The sequence below is a fragment of the Rhinatrema bivittatum genome, chromosome 3, assembly GCF_901001135.1.
Source record: "Rhinatrema bivittatum chromosome 3, aRhiBiv1.1, whole genome shotgun sequence".
NCBI lineage: Eukaryota > Metazoa > Chordata > Amphibia > Gymnophiona > Rhinatrematidae > Rhinatrema > Rhinatrema bivittatum.
This window is the reverse complement of record NC_042617.1, coordinates 254,710,251-254,727,713: the sequence shown is the minus strand read 5'-3', so window position 1 is coordinate 254,727,713 and position 17,463 is coordinate 254,710,251. Positions and strand designations below refer to the sequence as shown.

General features: G+C 44.3%; 1 protein-coding gene across 1 annotated transcript in view; it reads right to left on the bottom strand.

The window, feature by feature from the left end:
- ATL2 (atlastin GTPase 2) overlaps nt 1-17,463 on the bottom strand; it is a 476,945-nt gene that overhangs the window by 48,784 nt on the left and 410,698 nt on the right. The window contains 2 exon segments of the mRNA XM_029594487.1: nt 7,838-7,909; nt 8,598-8,654. Coding sequence (XP_029450347.1) covers nt 7,838-7,909; nt 8,598-8,654 — 129 coding nt within the window.

The following is a 17,463-nucleotide window of genomic DNA, read 5'->3' as shown; positions in this document are numbered from 1 at the left end:
ATAGTCTTCCATGTGAGAAATTCAAGATCACAGGAATCTATGGGTTCGAAAGGAGAACGCATGAGCCTTGATAATACCAAATTTAGATCCCATTGTGACTGGAGGTCTAATTGGTGGTTTGAGTTTATTTATTTATTTAGCATTTTTTTATATACCGAGGTATAGCAGAGTTGCCTTCACTCCGGTTTACATACAGAACAACGTGTTACATTGAACGATGTTTGAAATTTAAAAATATCAAAAATTAACAATGATGAGCAAAGACATAACAAGGAGAATGAGTATAACAGGATAACACAGGGTGGAAACCCTGAGTAGGTGAACAGAGATATCTGGGAACAATGAAAAACAGAGGACATCTGCATCATGAAACAGGGAGATTGATTGAAGGAGATTTTGAAAGATAGCAGGCTATGTTAATGTACTATAAGTTCATTGAGTGCAGTCTTTAAAAGATTGGCTGAGTAGCCAGGATTTTAGGTCTTTTTTTGAATGATTTTAAGTTTTCTTGATTGGTGAGGAAATGAGGTAATGAATTCCAAAGTTTAGGGCCAATAATGGAAAGGGCTCTGTTTCTGGTGGAGGATAATTTGGCCTGTGGGAGTGAGGGAATCACAAGTTGGATTTTACTAGTCGTTCTTGTTGTTCGTTGAGAGCAATGTAAGTGAATGATGTCATCAAAGGTGGAGTAATCGGCTTTGTATATAGCATTGTGAAGAATAGAGAGAACTTTGAATTCTACTCTTTTTTCAATAGGGAGCCATTGTAATTGATTGAGAACAGGTGTAATGTGATCGGTTTTTCTTTTACCTGTTAGTACTCTGGCTGCAGCATTCTGAAGGAGCTGTAGGGGTCTCAAAGAAGATTTAGGAAGGCCAATCAAAAGGGAGTTGCAGTAATCCAGACTGGAAAATAATTTGAATGAGTTGAGTTAACCCTCTCATAAACCTGTTGACGAGAGGTTGAGTAGAGATTGGTGCACCTGCTATCTTGTTATGGTAAGCAGAAATTGCACTTAAATGTACCCGTACAGATGTCTGGAGACCAGATTCTGAAAGATGGTACAAGTAGTCTAGTAAAGAAGTTGTAGGGCAAGTGAAAATATCGACGTTGTTTTGCTTGCACCACAAAGTAAATCTCTTCCATTTGGAAGCGTAGTTCTTTCGTTTGGAAGGTTTACGTGAAGCTATAAGCACTTGAGATATATGGGTTGAAAGATTGAGTGGTTGTAATATCAAGTTTTCAACATCCATGCTGTCAGAGATAGGGATTGAAGGTTAGGATGGCGCAACCGACCCTGATCCTGAGTTATGAGAGTGGGAGCTACTCCCAGACGAATGGGATCCCTGACTGAGAGGTCTAGAAGTGTGGGAAACCATACTTGTCGAGGCCAATACGGGGCTATGAATATCATGGACCCCTTGTCGTGTTGTAGTTTCACTAGAGTTTTTGTTATGAGCGGTATCGGAAGATACGCGTATAGTAGGCCTGAGTTCCAAGGGCGAGCAAAGGCGTCCTTGGCTGGTTAGTTCTTCTGTCTTTGTAAAGAACAGAATTTGTCCACTTTATGATTCAGATGTGATGCAAAGAGGTCTATTGTCGGTTGACCCCAACATTAAAAGATCCTGGTCGCTACCGAGGGATCCAGAGACCATTCGTGTGGTTGGAATTGACGACTGAGTCGATCCGCTAGTACATTTTGAATGCCAGCCAGATAAGTGGCCCGGAGAAATATTGAGTGTTAGGGCCCAGGCCCAAATCTGTGTGGCTTCTTGACAAAGGAGATACGAGCCCGTGCCTCCCTGTTTGTTGATGTACCACATAGCAACTGTGTTGGCCGTTTGTATCAAAACTGTCTTGTGGGAAAGGCAGTCCTTGAACGCATGCAGTGCATAACATATAGCTCAAAGTTCCAGGAAGTTTATTTGAAACGTTGCTTCGAGTTTTGTCCAAGTGCCTTGGGTTTGGAGATTGTCTATGTGAGCTCCCCAACCCAACGTGGATGCATCTGTGGTTAAAGTTATCTGTGGGACTGGTTGTTGGAAGGGTAGGCCCTTGCACAAATTGTCCCTGTTCGCCCACCAAAGTAGAGATGATCTTAGTTGGTGGGTCACTTGAATTGGAGAATGCAGTGGTTGAATGGCTTGAATCCATTGTGACCTTAAAGTCCATTGAGTTACTCTCATGGCTAATCGTGCCGTAGGAGTGACGTGAACTGTGGAGGCCATGTGGCCTAATAAAGTTAGAAACTGATGAGCTGTCGCTTGTTTCTTTGAGTAAATGGACTTTGCTAGAAGGGAAAGTGTCTCTGCTTGATTGTCAGGTAGAAAAGCCCTTGATAGTGTTGTGTTCAAGTCTGCTCCTATGAATTGAAGTAGGTGAGACGGAGTAAGGTGGGATTTTTGATAGTTGATGAGAAAACCCATGGAGTGAAGGAGAGCAATTGTCCGATTTAGAGACGTAAGAGCTCCCTGTTGAGATTGACTTCTGATGAGCCAGTCGTCCAGATATGGGAACACATGGACACTTTCCTTGTGTAAGTGTGCTGCTAATACTGCTAGACATTTTGTAAATACTCTGGGAGCGGAGGCTAGTCCGAATGGTAGAACTCTGTATTGGAAATGTTGATGGCCTACCATGAAGCGCAGGTACTTGCGATGAGGAGGGAATATTGGAATGTGAGTGTAAGCGTCTTGAATATCCAGAGAACAAAGCCAATCTCCTGTTTGCAGAAGTGGGAGCATGGTGTCTAGAGAAATCATCCTGAATTTCTCCTTTTTTAGAAATTTGTTGAGATTTCTGAGGTCTAGGATGGGACGTAGGCCTCCGGTTTTCTTTGGAATGAGGAAATATCTGGAGTAGAATCCTCTGCCCTGCTGTGTCCGGGGCACTGGTTGTATGGCCCTGGCTCTCAGAAGGGTGGATAATTCTATTTGTAATTGAATTAGTTGAGAATTTTGTTGTGGGCAGGAAGTTGGTGGAAATTCTGGGGGAATTGAGAGGAAATTTAGTTTGTAGCCTCGAGACACTATGGAGAGTACCTATTGGTCTGTTATATTTGCCCAATTTGAGTGGAAATAGAATAGTCTGCCCCCTACTGGCAGGTCTGGTCGGGGATTCAGGAGGTGGGTCTGTTCTCTGGTCTAATCTTCAAAAACCCGCTGCTGGACCAGTCTGTGGAGGAGGTTGAGTGCGGGTTGTTCTGGGCTGTCTAGATTGTGAACGTTGCTGAGGCCTAGAAGGCCTGGTTCTAGCAGGTTGGGTGTAGTACCTCCTTGGTCTGTAATAAGAACGCCTAGGGTCCCTGCGAGGAAGGCGCCGAGAGGGCTGTGTTGATGTCTCCTATGGTAGTTGGGACAATTGTCGTAGGGTCTCTGTGTGGTCCTTAAGCTGTTGAACAGCATCCTGGACCTTTTCTCCAAACAAATTGTCTCCGAGACATGGTAAGTCTACCAGCTTTTCCTGTACCTCAGGCCTGAGGTCTGAGGCTTTTAACCACGCCCACCCGCATGCAGTGATTCCTGCTGCTGCTGTTCTTGAGGCAGTGTCAAAATTGTCATAAGCCGCTCTTACCTCATGCTTCCCTGCTTCTAGGCCTTTGGTGACTGTGGCCTGTGCTGCTTCCTGAAATTGTGCAGGTAGAGAATTTGTGAATTCTTCCATTTGTTTCCAGAGATCTCTCTGATACTGTGTCATATACAGCTGATAGGCATTGATTCTGGAAGTTAGGATTGCACCTTGGTAAATTTTCCTGCCAAGGGAGTCGAGGAAGCGATGATCTTTCCCAGGAGGAGTTGGAGTGTGGACGGACACGCTTTGATTTTTTCTGGGCAGATTCTACTACCACAGACTGGTGTGGTAGTTGTGTTTTCTGAAATCCTGGTGCTGATTGTACTAGGTAGGTTGTGTCCACACGTTTGTTCACTGCAGAAACAGTACATGGGTGCTCCCAAATACGGTGCTGCAGATCTAAGAGCACATCATGGATGGGAATCGCCAATACTTGTTTGGGCGGGTCCACAAACTGCAGAACTTCTAGTGTGTGTTGCCTAGAATCTTGTTCTGATGAAAGTTTGAAAGGTATTGTGTCCGCCATGTCTTGGATATAACTGGAAAAAGATAAGTCCTCTGGTGGGGACCTTTTTCTTGATTCTGGAGGCGAAAGGTCTTACATAAAGTCCTCAGAAGAGGCGTCCGTCCCTTGATCATCCCAAGTATCTTCATCATCATCTTTGTAGGGAGTCTTTGGGGTTGACCTGGGTGGCTGGTGAATACCTGATGGTCCAGGTAATGGGTCATCGATATATATTGATGGAGGAACTTGTTCCGTGGGTTTTTGTGGTATTGTATTGATGACTTTATGATATTTTTGTAGGAGACGTTGGAGGAGAGCTAGATCTTGAGGCTTAGTCTCCTCTGTCGATGGTTCCATCGATGAAATAATAGGTGGCATTGATGCTAGTGTGGAGAATGGTCTTCTCGGCATCGACACTGTCGATGGCGGTAACATGGTCATCGGCACCGATGAAGTGGATGGTATCTGTGCATAGATCGAAGTCGATGCCGTAATAATTCTGGGTGTCGACATCAATTCTCCTCCTGTTGGTGTCAAGATCGACCCCGGCATCGGTGGTACCACCAGCATCGGCAGATTTGCCGGCATCGATGCTGTAAGCATTGGCATCAACATACACGTCGGTACTGAAAGCTGGTTCCTCAAAGCCTGTGAAACCGCTTGTCTGATTAAATCGGACAATTCCGGCCACACAACCAATGGAGTCGGAGCGGTTGTGGGCGGTGGTGGAGGCTGAGACATGAGATCCTGCGCAGTGCCCTGTGGAGGATCTGGAATGGGTACCTGTATCGGAGTAGGCCGAGGCGTTGAAAGCTCCGGGGTTTTCTGATGCTTAGGCCGCTTCGCCATCGATCCGTCCTGGGAAGCAGAGTCTGACATCGAAGGGCTTCGATGTCTGTGTTTGGACTTAATTTGATCGGTGGATTTCGTCGACGTCGAAGACGATGAAGGAGACTAATGATCCCACCCGATGGTCCCGGGCGAGGTGTTTTAAGAATTAACCGCTTAGTCGCTCCAGCCGGAGACTACTTCGATGACTGTGAGGGGGATGGTATAAGTTGCAGGCTGAACAGATGTTCCATCTTTTCTAGCCTGGCCTTCCGGCCCTTCGGCGTCATCTCCGCGCATTGTGAACAGTTATTTACCTCATGTTTGTCACAGAGACATAATACACATTCAGTGTGTGGGTCGGTGACAGACATCTTTTAAAACCTGTTGCCATTTTTCTTCTTTTTTTCGATCGACAGCCGAAGAACGAATGAGATGAGAAAATTTTTTTTTTTTTTTTACTAAAAAAGTAAAAAATTAGACTGGGGTACTTAGCAGCCGGTAAGAAAAAAGAACCCGAGAGATTTTGAGAGAGAGAATATCAATTGTTTGACTTATAAGCCAAAAAATGAATGTTGAGAGAATCTCAACGGCTCCTGTCCCGCGATGCTACAGCAGTGCAGAAAAACGAAGACTGAAGAGAGACACCTGTGGCAGAGAATATCATGGCATGCTGGGCATGCTCAGTGGCCTCACTGGGCCAGTCAAAAGTTTCTAGAAACTTTGACAAAGTTTTCCCGCACTAGGGCTCCGTTGCCGACGTCACCCATATGTGAGGACTAGCATCCTGCTTGTCCTGGGATAAATTCTATTCCTTCAACAGCAGTGCAAGAATATTTTTCCCTTCAAATTGAAAATGAAGGGAAAAGAGGCATCCCCCATCTATATCTAATATCTTTCTCTTAAAACCATTAAGGGTTTAAAACTACATCTCGAGTGTGTATTGAGATAAATATAAAAATATTCTAATTTAATAACCTTTAAAATTAACAAAGTCTTTGCCTCTTATTTTGTTCATGAGCTTTTGTTTATCATGAAAGGCATGAAAGCATGCAATAATCACTCTTGATGTCCTGCCACCAGTTCCTTCTTTTCTGTATGTTCTGTGGGCGCTTTGCAATTTAAGCACGAGTTCCTTTATTACCCATTATGTAATATATTTAACAAAGTTAAATATGTCCTCCTGCTCTTTAGATTCAGGTACCCCCAAAATGTGAATATTTGAGTGATGTTGCCTGTTTTCCAAATCATCTTGCTTCTCTTAAATCAGCAGTCATTTTTTCCAAAGTATTCATCTTTCTGTAAAAGCAAGCCATTGAGTCTATTTGTTCACCTATACAAATCTCACTCTGTCATATGTTTTTAAAGATTTTATCTCACCATTGAAATCTGATATTACTTTAGCAATATCCGACCTTTGTAGCTTCACTTCTGACATAAGAGCAATAATGTCAAGCTTTGGTCACTGGAACATCTGCATCATGCGGAAGAGTGCTGGTTTCTTGAACCACAAGAGCCTCAGCCATGCTCGACTATTTTTCCTTTTTATTATTTATAATTTTTAATGCCTTATTAGTGTAAAGGCACATACAGGTTTCTTCTGGTCACTAGATCACACTCAGTAACACATACATCCAGGTTTTTAGCAGGACTGTATAATTTTGATAGCATCAGCTGACACCAGTCCTGCTGTTTCTCTGCCTCTGGTTATATTTTCACTGTAATTCGTTTCCACAGGCACAATTTTAAAATTATGACATAATACAAAAACTTTGGGCTGGATTTTTAATCACTTACGTGCGTAAAACCCATGTTATAAAATCGCGCATTCATGTTTTAAAACCTACCCCTTTATATAAACATTTCTTTTTCATATAAGATGAAATAAAGCAAACTATGTTCAAAAAATTCCAAAAAAATCAGTGAAAAGCATTCAGACTGTAGCTGAGCAAGATAACTTTCTTTTCACAGTTTTTCATTTCCTCACAGCTGCATTTTCCCCGCCACATTTACATGCACCTGCTCTGAGGTAACAGACAAGTCCCATTTTCCAAGAAAAAAAGAAAACCTTTCAATATGAGACTCAGACAACTCCTTAATAGATAAAAAGTAAAAAAAAAAACCCCAAAGAAAAGACCCCACTTTTAAGTACACCTTTGGAAACACAAATCAGTCACACAGTCTTCCAAAAAAATCCCTTGCACCATACATAGCAGTCTTGTCCTTCAGAAAATGGCACAGTCTCAAACAAAAAAGATAAAAAATGTCCATGACAAAGAAAAAAAAAAAAAAAAAAAAAAGACCAAGCTTTTGTAGTTTAGGTAATATATCTATTTACAATCATCTCTAGCCATTAAATATAAAGGTACTACATATATACCTCGATGACTTTAAACAGTTTTCCTTTGCTTTCCTGTTTACTCTTCCTGTAGCTTTCCTCAGTTTGACAGAACTTCAAAAATTAAATTTCTACTTATCTGCTCTATATTCTTCAAAGATTCTATAGTTCTGAATCATTTCTGTAACTGTTTCTAGTAAAAGGAACTATTTTACAATTCATTATTACATTTCTTAATGAAAAAACGACCGAGACATGGGAGCTGAGACTAAGCAGCCATTTCCTTGGCTGCTCCGCCCCCCACTTGGCAATTAAAAAAAAAAAAAAACAAACAAAACACTCAGGTGGCTAATCATCTTCCTTTACAAGCAAGAAAATACTTTGGAGTGTCACTCCACACAAAATACTTAAGCTACATTCAATCTCTATGACCCTTAGGAATGTTTGTCTGTCACAATGTTTTAAATGGCATATAGCAAAAACACACACCCACATTTTAATCTTAACAGAAAAAAACAGTAGACTGATTTTTGATGACTACTTGTAGCTAAGCAATCACTATGACAGAGCACCAAGTTATACAGTTTTGCACTTACCTGCTCCATGCTCTTGCTGTAAGTGTCTTTTGATCCTGCTACTGCAGCAAGATTGTTGGCTTCAGCTGTTGCCTAAAAATAATTATATATACACATGACAGTTAACATCTTTAAAATTTCATGCTTTCATGAAAGTTTTAAAAACACAGAAATTGCAGGATTTTTATTCTTTTTGTTTTCTTTTTAGCCTGAATGTTCCTCCTTTCTCATTTTGCTTCTAGTTCAATCAGAAGCAGTGCTGGGATTCTGATGCCATGAGCCTTCATTTCTAACTGCCTTGGAAATTTTCCTCTATTTTAAATAGAACCTCCCTTTCAATGTTCCAAATTTGGTGATTGCAGCAATGATTCTTACGCTGGGAGTCACAGCATCAAGGCTCTTTCTGAACCCCATATAATGGACTCTAAATAGCAGTTACTAAGTATTGCCCTTAAGGACTACCATGACCAGGTCGAGGAAGATCTGATATGAGTATCAAACTAGGGACCCTCCATGTGGCAGCACATAACACTGTGCCACCAAGTTGGCTCCTGATTTTTGGATTTCAACTAGCAGGTTAAAAATAGCAGCTAGATGGACAAAAGGGAACAAAAATACCATCAAATGCATTAAACATACTTAGTCACAATTTTATAAGTAAATGGAATTCAATTCTACTAAACCTTCACATCAACCAAATAGTTTGAAAAAATGAAATTAAACTAAGGTTTCAGGAATATTGGCAAAAAACCCCCAAAAAACTGTTGCACAGAAGAAATACCTGAAGCATTGACTTTGGATGTGGTAGCTCCTCCCCTTGATAGATTTTGATGTAGGCCTTAAAATGAAAAAATACTCTTAAAATTCTGTTTAAAACTGTAAACAAGATTACTTTAATAAGGCTACAATTTGAAAAACATTCAAATCATTCTGAACACTGCATTCTATGTTCAGTTCACAAATCATAAATATGATAAGAATTTCAAGATATCCACAATATCATCTGTCATATTCCAACAAAAGATGCACCAATTCTTTCAGAAAGCTCTGGAAAATTCCACTGTGCTAACAAAACAGTCATATAACCCTTGTGTGTGGTTTTATCACACCTGCACTAGAGAGAAAGAAAATGCTTTTCCAAAGATAATTTTGGATGAGATTCAAAGTAAGCAGCTGCTTCAAATGAAAAACTGAATTTATCTTCAGAACAAAACTGGAAAGAATCCTCAACCTTACTTGAGAAGAAATGCTAAAAATATATTTAAGAAAATGTTTAAAGCTTGTTAACCCTTCTAACTCAGGAGATAGCTAATAAAAATCTATTACTTCTTAAAATATGATGCTTAAAATTAAAGTACAAAAGGAGGATTCAACAAAACGTTTAATGGTAAGTTCAAGCTAACTGGGTCACAGAAGGCAAACGTTTGATCTACTCAATGTTACTGCCTTTGAAGACCTAAATGTTCACAAAAGAATTGAGAATTTTACTTTCAGAAATTCTCAAGAGTACTTGCTATCCTATACCTAATCCATTATCCACATATTCCAATATAACCTTCAACGATACTTTGGGTTCTGAAAGCAGAGTTGCTTATCTGTAGCATGTGTTCTCCTAGGACAGCAGGATGTTAGTCCTCACACGTGGGTGACATCATCAGATGGAGCTTGGCATGGAAAACTTCTGTCAAAGTTTCTAGAACTTTGACTCGACACTGAGCATGCCCAGCATGCCACTATCCACGTATCCACACAGGGTTTCTCTTCAGTCTTGTAATATAGAATTACTAACAAAAATAAAATAAACATAGGAGAAATCCATCTCCGCAGGGTGGCAGGCAGTTTTCCTGAGGACTAACATCCTGCTGTCCAAGGAGAACACCTGTTACAAGTGAGCGATTCTGCTTTCTCCTAGGACAAGCACAATGGTAGTCCTCACATGTGGGTGAATACCTAGCTACAGGCTGCTCCCTTGTACACATGGGACACACAGCACTTAACTAGGTGTGAATGGGCACAAACTAGTGCTGGTGGCAACAGTGGGAGTCAGCCTGAAACAAACAAGGGGCCTGAGGCAGGAAGAGTTGGGTTTAATTACTGAAAAGGTTTCTCAGGACCGACTGACCGAAAAGGCTGTCATGTCGACCTTCCCTGTTCAAGCAGTAGTGTGAAGGGAACTCTGTCGCAGCTTTGCACATCTCATCCCTAGGGACCGCTCATAAGTGGGCCACTGAGGCTGCCAAGGCTCGAATGGAATGCGCCTTGAAATGGCCTCCCAGCTGTAGACCTGCCTGCATGTAGCAGAAAGATATGCAGTCTGCTAGGCAGTTGGACAAGGTTTGCTTGAATACAGCAGCTCCCAATCTATTTTTGTCGAAAGAAATGAAGAGTTGATTGGATTGTCTGTGGCCTGCTGCTCGCTGCAGGTAGAAGGCTAAGGCCCTTTTGCAATCCAGGCTGTGCAGAGTCCGTTCACCTTGGTGTGAATGAGGCTTAAGAAAGAAGGTTGGCAGGACGATTGAGTCATTTAAGGTGGAAATCAGTCACCAGCTTCGGTAGGAGGATGTGTGCATAGGACAACCCGGTCGTGAAAAAAACTTCATATGTAGGATGGATAGGCCACCAGAGCATGAAGTTCACTGACTCTGCATGCCAAGGTGACCACTATCAGGAAATTGACCTTCCAGATCAGGTACTTCAGGTCACACATGAGTGCAGATGTTCAAGGGGAGAATTAATAAGATGGGCCAACACCATGATGAGGTCCCAGGAAACTGCAGAGGGGCTAAGGGGAGGCTTCAGCTGGAGAAGACCCCGCATGAAACAGCCCACAATGGGCTGTACCGAAATGGGTAAACCATCCACTCCCTGGTGGTAGGTCCCAATTGCACCCAGATGTACTCTCACAGAGGTGGTCTTCAAGCCAGCCTCTGAGAGGTGCAGCAGGTAATCCAACAGTTTAGAGGTGGAACACAAGAATAGGTTCAACCCGTCACTCAAAACTGAGAATTTCCTCCACTTTAGGCCATAAGACTTCCTAGTGGAAGGCTTCCTGGACTCTAGCAGGACCAGGGACACGCCCTCCGAGAGATTCAGGGGCTGCAGGTCACCCTTTCAACATCCAACCCATGAGGGTTAAGGCCCAGAGGTTGGGATGGCGCAGTCTTCCTTGATCCTGTGTTATGAGGTCCGAGGACATCCCCAAATGGATCGGCTCCTGTAGTGAGAGATCTTGCAGGAGTGGAAACCAGACCTGCAGAGACCAATAAGTTGTGATGGAATCATGGTCCCCAGGTCCTGCTGGAGCTTTAGGAGAGTCTTTGACACCAAGGGAAGCAGAGGATAGGCATACAAGAGGCCCCTGCCCCAGTGTTGGGCAAAGGCATCTGATGCCATCCTGCTGCCACCCCCCCCCCCCCCAAGGTTAGGGAACAGAACTGACCTTTCTTGTTGCAGGGGGAAGCAAACAGGTCCATGTCCGGTATTCCCCAAAGATGGAAAATCCGGTTAGTTATCTCCTGCTTCAGGGACTTGTGCAGTTGGAAGGAACGACTTAGCTCATCTGCCAGCAAATATGCCTGTCCCAGCAGGTACCTGGCTCAGAGAAGGATGTCCTGGGACAGAGCCCACGACCAGATCTGGACAGCCTCCTGACAAAGAAGGAACGATCCCATGCCTCCCTGCTTGTTTAGGTATCACATCCCTACCTGACTGTCGGTCTGGATGAGCACAACCTTGCCGGCCAGTTGATCTCGAAACACCCTAAGGGTGTACTGAATCACCCGTAGCTCCAGGAAGTTGATCTGGCACAGTTTCTCCTGAGCTGACCAGTGACCCTGGGTGCAAAGATCCCCAACATGGGCCCCCCCAGACCAGGTGGGAGGCATCCGTAGTGAGTACAACTTGAGTGGGGGAAGCCTAAAACTGAACCCCCAACTTTAAGTTGGGAAGATCCACCCACCACGATAGGGAGTCCCGAAGTGGAGGAGTGACTCTGATGCACGCCCGAAGGTCTTCAGTGGCCTGGTGCCATGGGGACCGCAGGGGTCCACTGCGCCCTGCTCATGTGCAGGCAAGCAAAGTGCATGACACGGACACAAAATTGTTCAGAGTAGTTAAATCACAAGCAGATTGTGATAAATTGCAGGAAGACCTTGTGAGACTGGAAAATTGGGCATCCAAATGGCAGATGAAATTTAATGTGGATAAGTGCAAGGTGATGCATATAGGGAAAAATAACCCATGCTATAATTACACAATGTTGGGTTCCATATTAGGTGCTACAACCCAAGAAAGATCTAGGTGTCATAGTGGATAACACATTGAAATTGTCGGTTCAGTGTGCTGCGGCAGTCAAAAAAGCAAACAGAATGTTGGGAATTATTAGAAAGGGAATGGTGAATAAAACGGAAAATGTCATAATGCCTCTGTATCGCTCCATGGTGAGACCGCACCTTGAATACTGTGTACAATTCTGGTCGCTGCATCTCAAAAAAGATATAATTGCGATGGAGAAGGTACAGAGAAGGGCTACCAAAATGATAAGGGGAATGGAACAACTCCCCTATGAGGAAAGACTAAAGAGGTTAGGACTTTTCAGCTTGGAGAAGAGACGACTGAGGGGGTATATGATAGAGGTGTTTAAAATCATGAGAGGTCTAGAACGGGTAGTTGTGAATCTGTTATTTACTCTTTCGGATAGTAGAAAGACTAGGGGGCACTCCATGAAGTTAGCATGGGGCACATTTAAAACTAATCGGAGAAAGTTCTTTTTTACTCAACGCACAATTAAACTCTGGAATTTGTTGCCAGAGGATGTGGTTAGTGCAGTTAGTATAGCTGTGTTTAAAAAAGGATTGGATAAATTCTTGGAGGAGAAGTCCATTACCTGCTATTAAGTTCACCTAGAGAATAGTCACTGCCATTAGCAATGGTAACATGGAATAGACTTAGTTTTTGGGTACTTGCCAGGTTCTTGTGGCCTGGATAGGCCACTGTTGGAAGCAGGATGCTGGGCTTGATGGACCCTTGGTCTGACCCAGTATGGCATTTTCTTATGTTCTTAAGTGTAACATGCTGTGCACAGAGATCTGGCAACTCTGAGAGATCGCTCCTGCCAGAGAAGCTAAGCTGAGTGCCTGACCCCTGGGTAAGAATGCACGAGCCTGAGCAGTGTTGAACCTAGCACAGATGAAGCTCATGTATGGGGAGATGGTCAGCTGGGACTTGGGGTAATTGATTAGAAAACCCAATATCTATATATGGAAGGATGGTCATATTCTCCCCTTCACGGAGCTGAGAACTCATAGCCACATTCCCAATACAGAATTCCTAGCTTATCGGCAACTCTGCCACTTTTATGGCAGCACTAACTTTCAGGAGGCTTTCAAAGCCACTAGGCTCTTTGTTTGAGGGATACTGTTCTAAGCCACAGTTAGTCAAGGGCCTCACCTCCAAAATTTATCAACTGTTGAACGCTAAGTTAGACACTAAACCCGCTCATATACGGGCATGGGAAAGGGATTGGCCGGACATTTCAGATGAACGAGTTTGGTTGGAGATATTTGGTAATATAGCAAAAACCTCAATCTCTGCAGCATTGGTGGAGAATAGTTATAAACTCCTGTTCAGGTGATATCTTTCCCCGGATAGACTTCATAAATTTAAATCCGGGAATAGTGATAAGTGCTGGAGAGGATGTCTGATCAAAGGTATGTTTATTCTTATGTGGTGGACAGGGGCGTGTATTGTGCCAGTGGGGCAGGGGATTGAGAAACTGGTTTCTCAAATACTCCACATACCAATCTGCCTTTGTTTAGATGCTGCACTTCTCAATCAGCATCTCCCTGACCTCTCACGATGTACCCAAATATTTATTATTCAGGTATGCGTGGCTACAAGAATGGTAATTGCTAAACATTGGGGAGATAGTACAGCACCTTCTTTGTCCCAGATACTGAACAAATTAGACTATATATGTACTATGAGTAAACTCACAGCAGACCGTTTGAATTCCAACAAAAAATTTCAGGATATCTGGGGAATGTATCTAACATGGCAGAATTTACATGATTAACAAATTGACAGGACTCATTTTAGCCACTGTAAAGATAATTTTATTAGGTAGTTAATCTGGCTCACATTCTTGCAGTCAGGAGGAGTTACCTATGCTTTATTATGACATTACCTCATATTACCTTTGGAATACAGTCAATTTATATACTTCATACGGATACCCTTGTGAGCATTGTGCTAACCATCCAGTTTGGTGACTGTTGTGCAGCGAGGAGAGGGTGGGGAGGGTGGGATAACACTAACATGATGTAACATTGCTCATTACTGGCTTGTTTAATGCCTGTTGTATTTTTGTAAGCTGCGTACATCAATAAAATATTATTTAAAAAAAAAAAAAGAAAAGAAAACCCAATACCTCCAAGACCCCGATGCTGATGTGTAAGGACTGAAAATGCTCCCTGCCTGGAGGCGCTCTTGATGAGTCAGTCGTCCAGGTAGAGAAAGACCTGCACTTTAGCCTACTCAGATATGCTGCCACCACTGCAAGGCACTTCGTAAAAACGTGGGATGCAGAAGCCAGACCGAATGGCAGGACCCTATACTGAAAATGGTGTCCACCCACCACAAACTGGAGGTACTGCCGGTGGATGCGGGCAATCCCTATATGGGCATCAAGGGAGCAAAGCCAGTCTCTCCTGCACAGGAGAGGAATAAGGGCACCCAGCGAGACCATCTTGAACTTCTCCCAAATAAGGAATTTGTTCAAGGCCCTCAAGTCCAAAATCAGACGAAGGCCTCCTGTTCTCTTTGGTATGAGGAAATATCTGGAGTAGAAGCTGCTTCCCCACTGACCGGGAAGGACGGGTTCGACCGCCCTGGCCATTGTGAGGGCAGAGAGCTCCTTGAGCAGTATTTCCTGATCCGCTGAGGACCCCCAAGAGGGACACGGGGGAGAGTCTGGAGGGACCTCCTGGAAATTTAATCTGTACCTGGACAATGGAGAGGACCCATTGATCCAAGGTGATGGCTGTCCAATGGTCTTGCAGAGGACTGCAGCCAACCTCAGATCGGAGGGTCCATAGCCAGCTGCATGGTAACTGGCTTAAACTCCCTCGTAGCCAGTCAAAAATCAGTACCAGGAATCTGCTGAAGCACTGGCTAAGTTCTAGGGACATGCTGTTGTCTAGGGTGAGAACTCTATCCAGCCTGTTGAGATTGTGCCCTACTTGCCGGAGAGCAGTATCTTCTCGGGCGGTAGAATGGGCATCAAGGCCCTTGCCTTGAGAATTTTTTGCTCGAGGACTGTGGGTCCAAGGTGCTGCAGGGTCTCATGATGATCTTTCAGCTGTGCTACTGCCTCCTTAATCTGGTCTCCCAAGAGATTCTCCCCAGTACAAGGTAAGTCAGCAAAACGGTCTTGTACTTCTGGTAAGAGATTGGAAAGCTCGTAGCCAGGCCATTCGATGAGCACAGATGTTTGCTGCAGCTACTCTTGCTGCTGTCTCAAAGACATCATTATACAGACCTAACTATGTTTTTCACATTCCAATCCCTGCCGCACAGCCTTCAGGAAGTCCTCCTGGATTTAAGGGAGGTGGTCAACCAATTTTTGGACCTGTTTCCAGAGGTTTCTGGAATACATATATAATTGGTAGTAGGCAATGCGGGCTGCCAACATAGAGCCTCGGAAAACCTTGAGGCCCAGGGCATCTAGGGCCTTGTGTGCTCATGGCCTGAAGGAGCTGATGCATGGGTACAGGACCTCTTCACTTTCTTGAATGTGGCCTCCACCACCACCGATTGGTGCGGGAGGTGGCATTGCTCAAACTCCATAGTTGGCTGCACAAGATACACTGCATTGGTCTTCCGGTTTACTAGAGGAACCGAGACTGGGTGCTCCCAGAGATGGAAAACCAAGTCGTTGAATATATTATGGACTGGGACTGTAACCATTTCCTTAGGAGTGTCCACAATCTGAAGGATCTCCAGCATCTTGTGTCTGGAGTCTTCCTCAGTCAGAAGCTGGAAGAGCACAGACTCCGCCATGGCTCGTACAAAGCCTGTGAATGTCAAGCCCTCTGGAGGGGAGCGGTACGTTTCCTCTGGAGGACAGGGTTCAGAAGGCAGGTCTGCGGAGTCCTCTGAGGAAGAGACTGAAGGCTGCTCATTGTCTCTCAGATTGCCTGGCAACACCAGTGGGGGGAGTCCAAAGTGCGGTCTTGAGCCGGGGTGCCGGGCACCAGGGGCATTGATGGTAGATGGACCCAGTGGCCACGGAATCAGCCATGGAAGAACCACCATCGGCCCCAACGGTACTCCTTTTTCCGAGCAATCAGTGATGGGATGGTCTCCGATCGCGGGTTCACAGTGTTTCGTAGCAGCAAGGGCTCCTGGGGCATCGGCACAGGTTGTGTCAGTAGTGCACAGAGAAGCAGATCCATCCTTTCAGTAATGGTGCTAGCATGGATGGTTGAGGCTCCAGTGGCAGTGGTGGCTCCCAGGAGGCCAGCGCCTTGATGCCTTGAGGGTTCATCCTACTGCTAACCACACTCTGCGCTCCAACTTCTCCTTGAATGCTGTCGATGACAGTATAGCTTGAGGAGGCGTTGGTGGCGTAACCTGGTCTCCCTCGGAGCTTCCTTGACTTTCCCCGATGCTCAGCCTGGTCTTTCCCCAGCACCGAGGACGACAGCGACGATCCAGACTTAGAGAGCGAAGAAACAGAAACAGGCCGATCCCCAGCACCTAATGCAAGATAAGGAACTAGCGAAGGAGAGGACAGAATGGAACCAGTACTTACAGGGTCCTCCTTGCCCCAAGGTGTCGATGCCCCCGATACTGACATCGAGGGATCAGACTTTCCAGGCCCAAACAACTTGTCCATCTTATCCAGATGCGCTCGGTGACCCTTGGGGGTCATCTGAATACAAAAAGAACAGCAGCGCATGTCGTGCAATGCCCCCAGGCACAATATACAAACCTCGAGGAGATCTGTGATGGACATAGTTCGGGGGGCATTGGAGGCAGCGGTTGAATCCAGATGATGCCATGAAAAAAAGCAACAGAGTGGTCGACGTCTGGCGGCCACTGGGTGATGCCGTTTGTAATAGACTGCAAAGAATGAGGTACTTACTGCAACGCCTCTAATCTAGGGCTGGGAAAGGATCGAGGGACTCTGAGAAGAGAACGCGAAACAGTTTTCCGAAAAGTAAAGTAAGCTCCACATCTGCGAGATGAACGCTCCGTGGAAAAAGAGACTGAAGAGGGATCCCGCGTGGAATGCTGGGCATGCTCAGTGTGCTTAGTCAAAGTTCTAGAAACTGTGACAGAAGTTTTCCATGCCGGACTCCATCTGATGATGTTACCCACATGTGAGGACTACCATCCTGCTTGTCCTAGTAGAAATATATTGACATGAAGTTCAAATTTTTCTCAAATATTTATTTATTTATGTATTATTTTGCTATACCGGCTTTCATGACAGGAATCACATCAAACCGGTTTACATTTAACAATGTGTGTAAGGTAGAGAGAACTCAAACCACAGTAACAAGAGCATGGTTAGGAGAGTGAAACAGTTACAATAAAAACAGGGAAGTAAATAACTGGGATCTGGAAAAGAAAAAAGGGAGAGA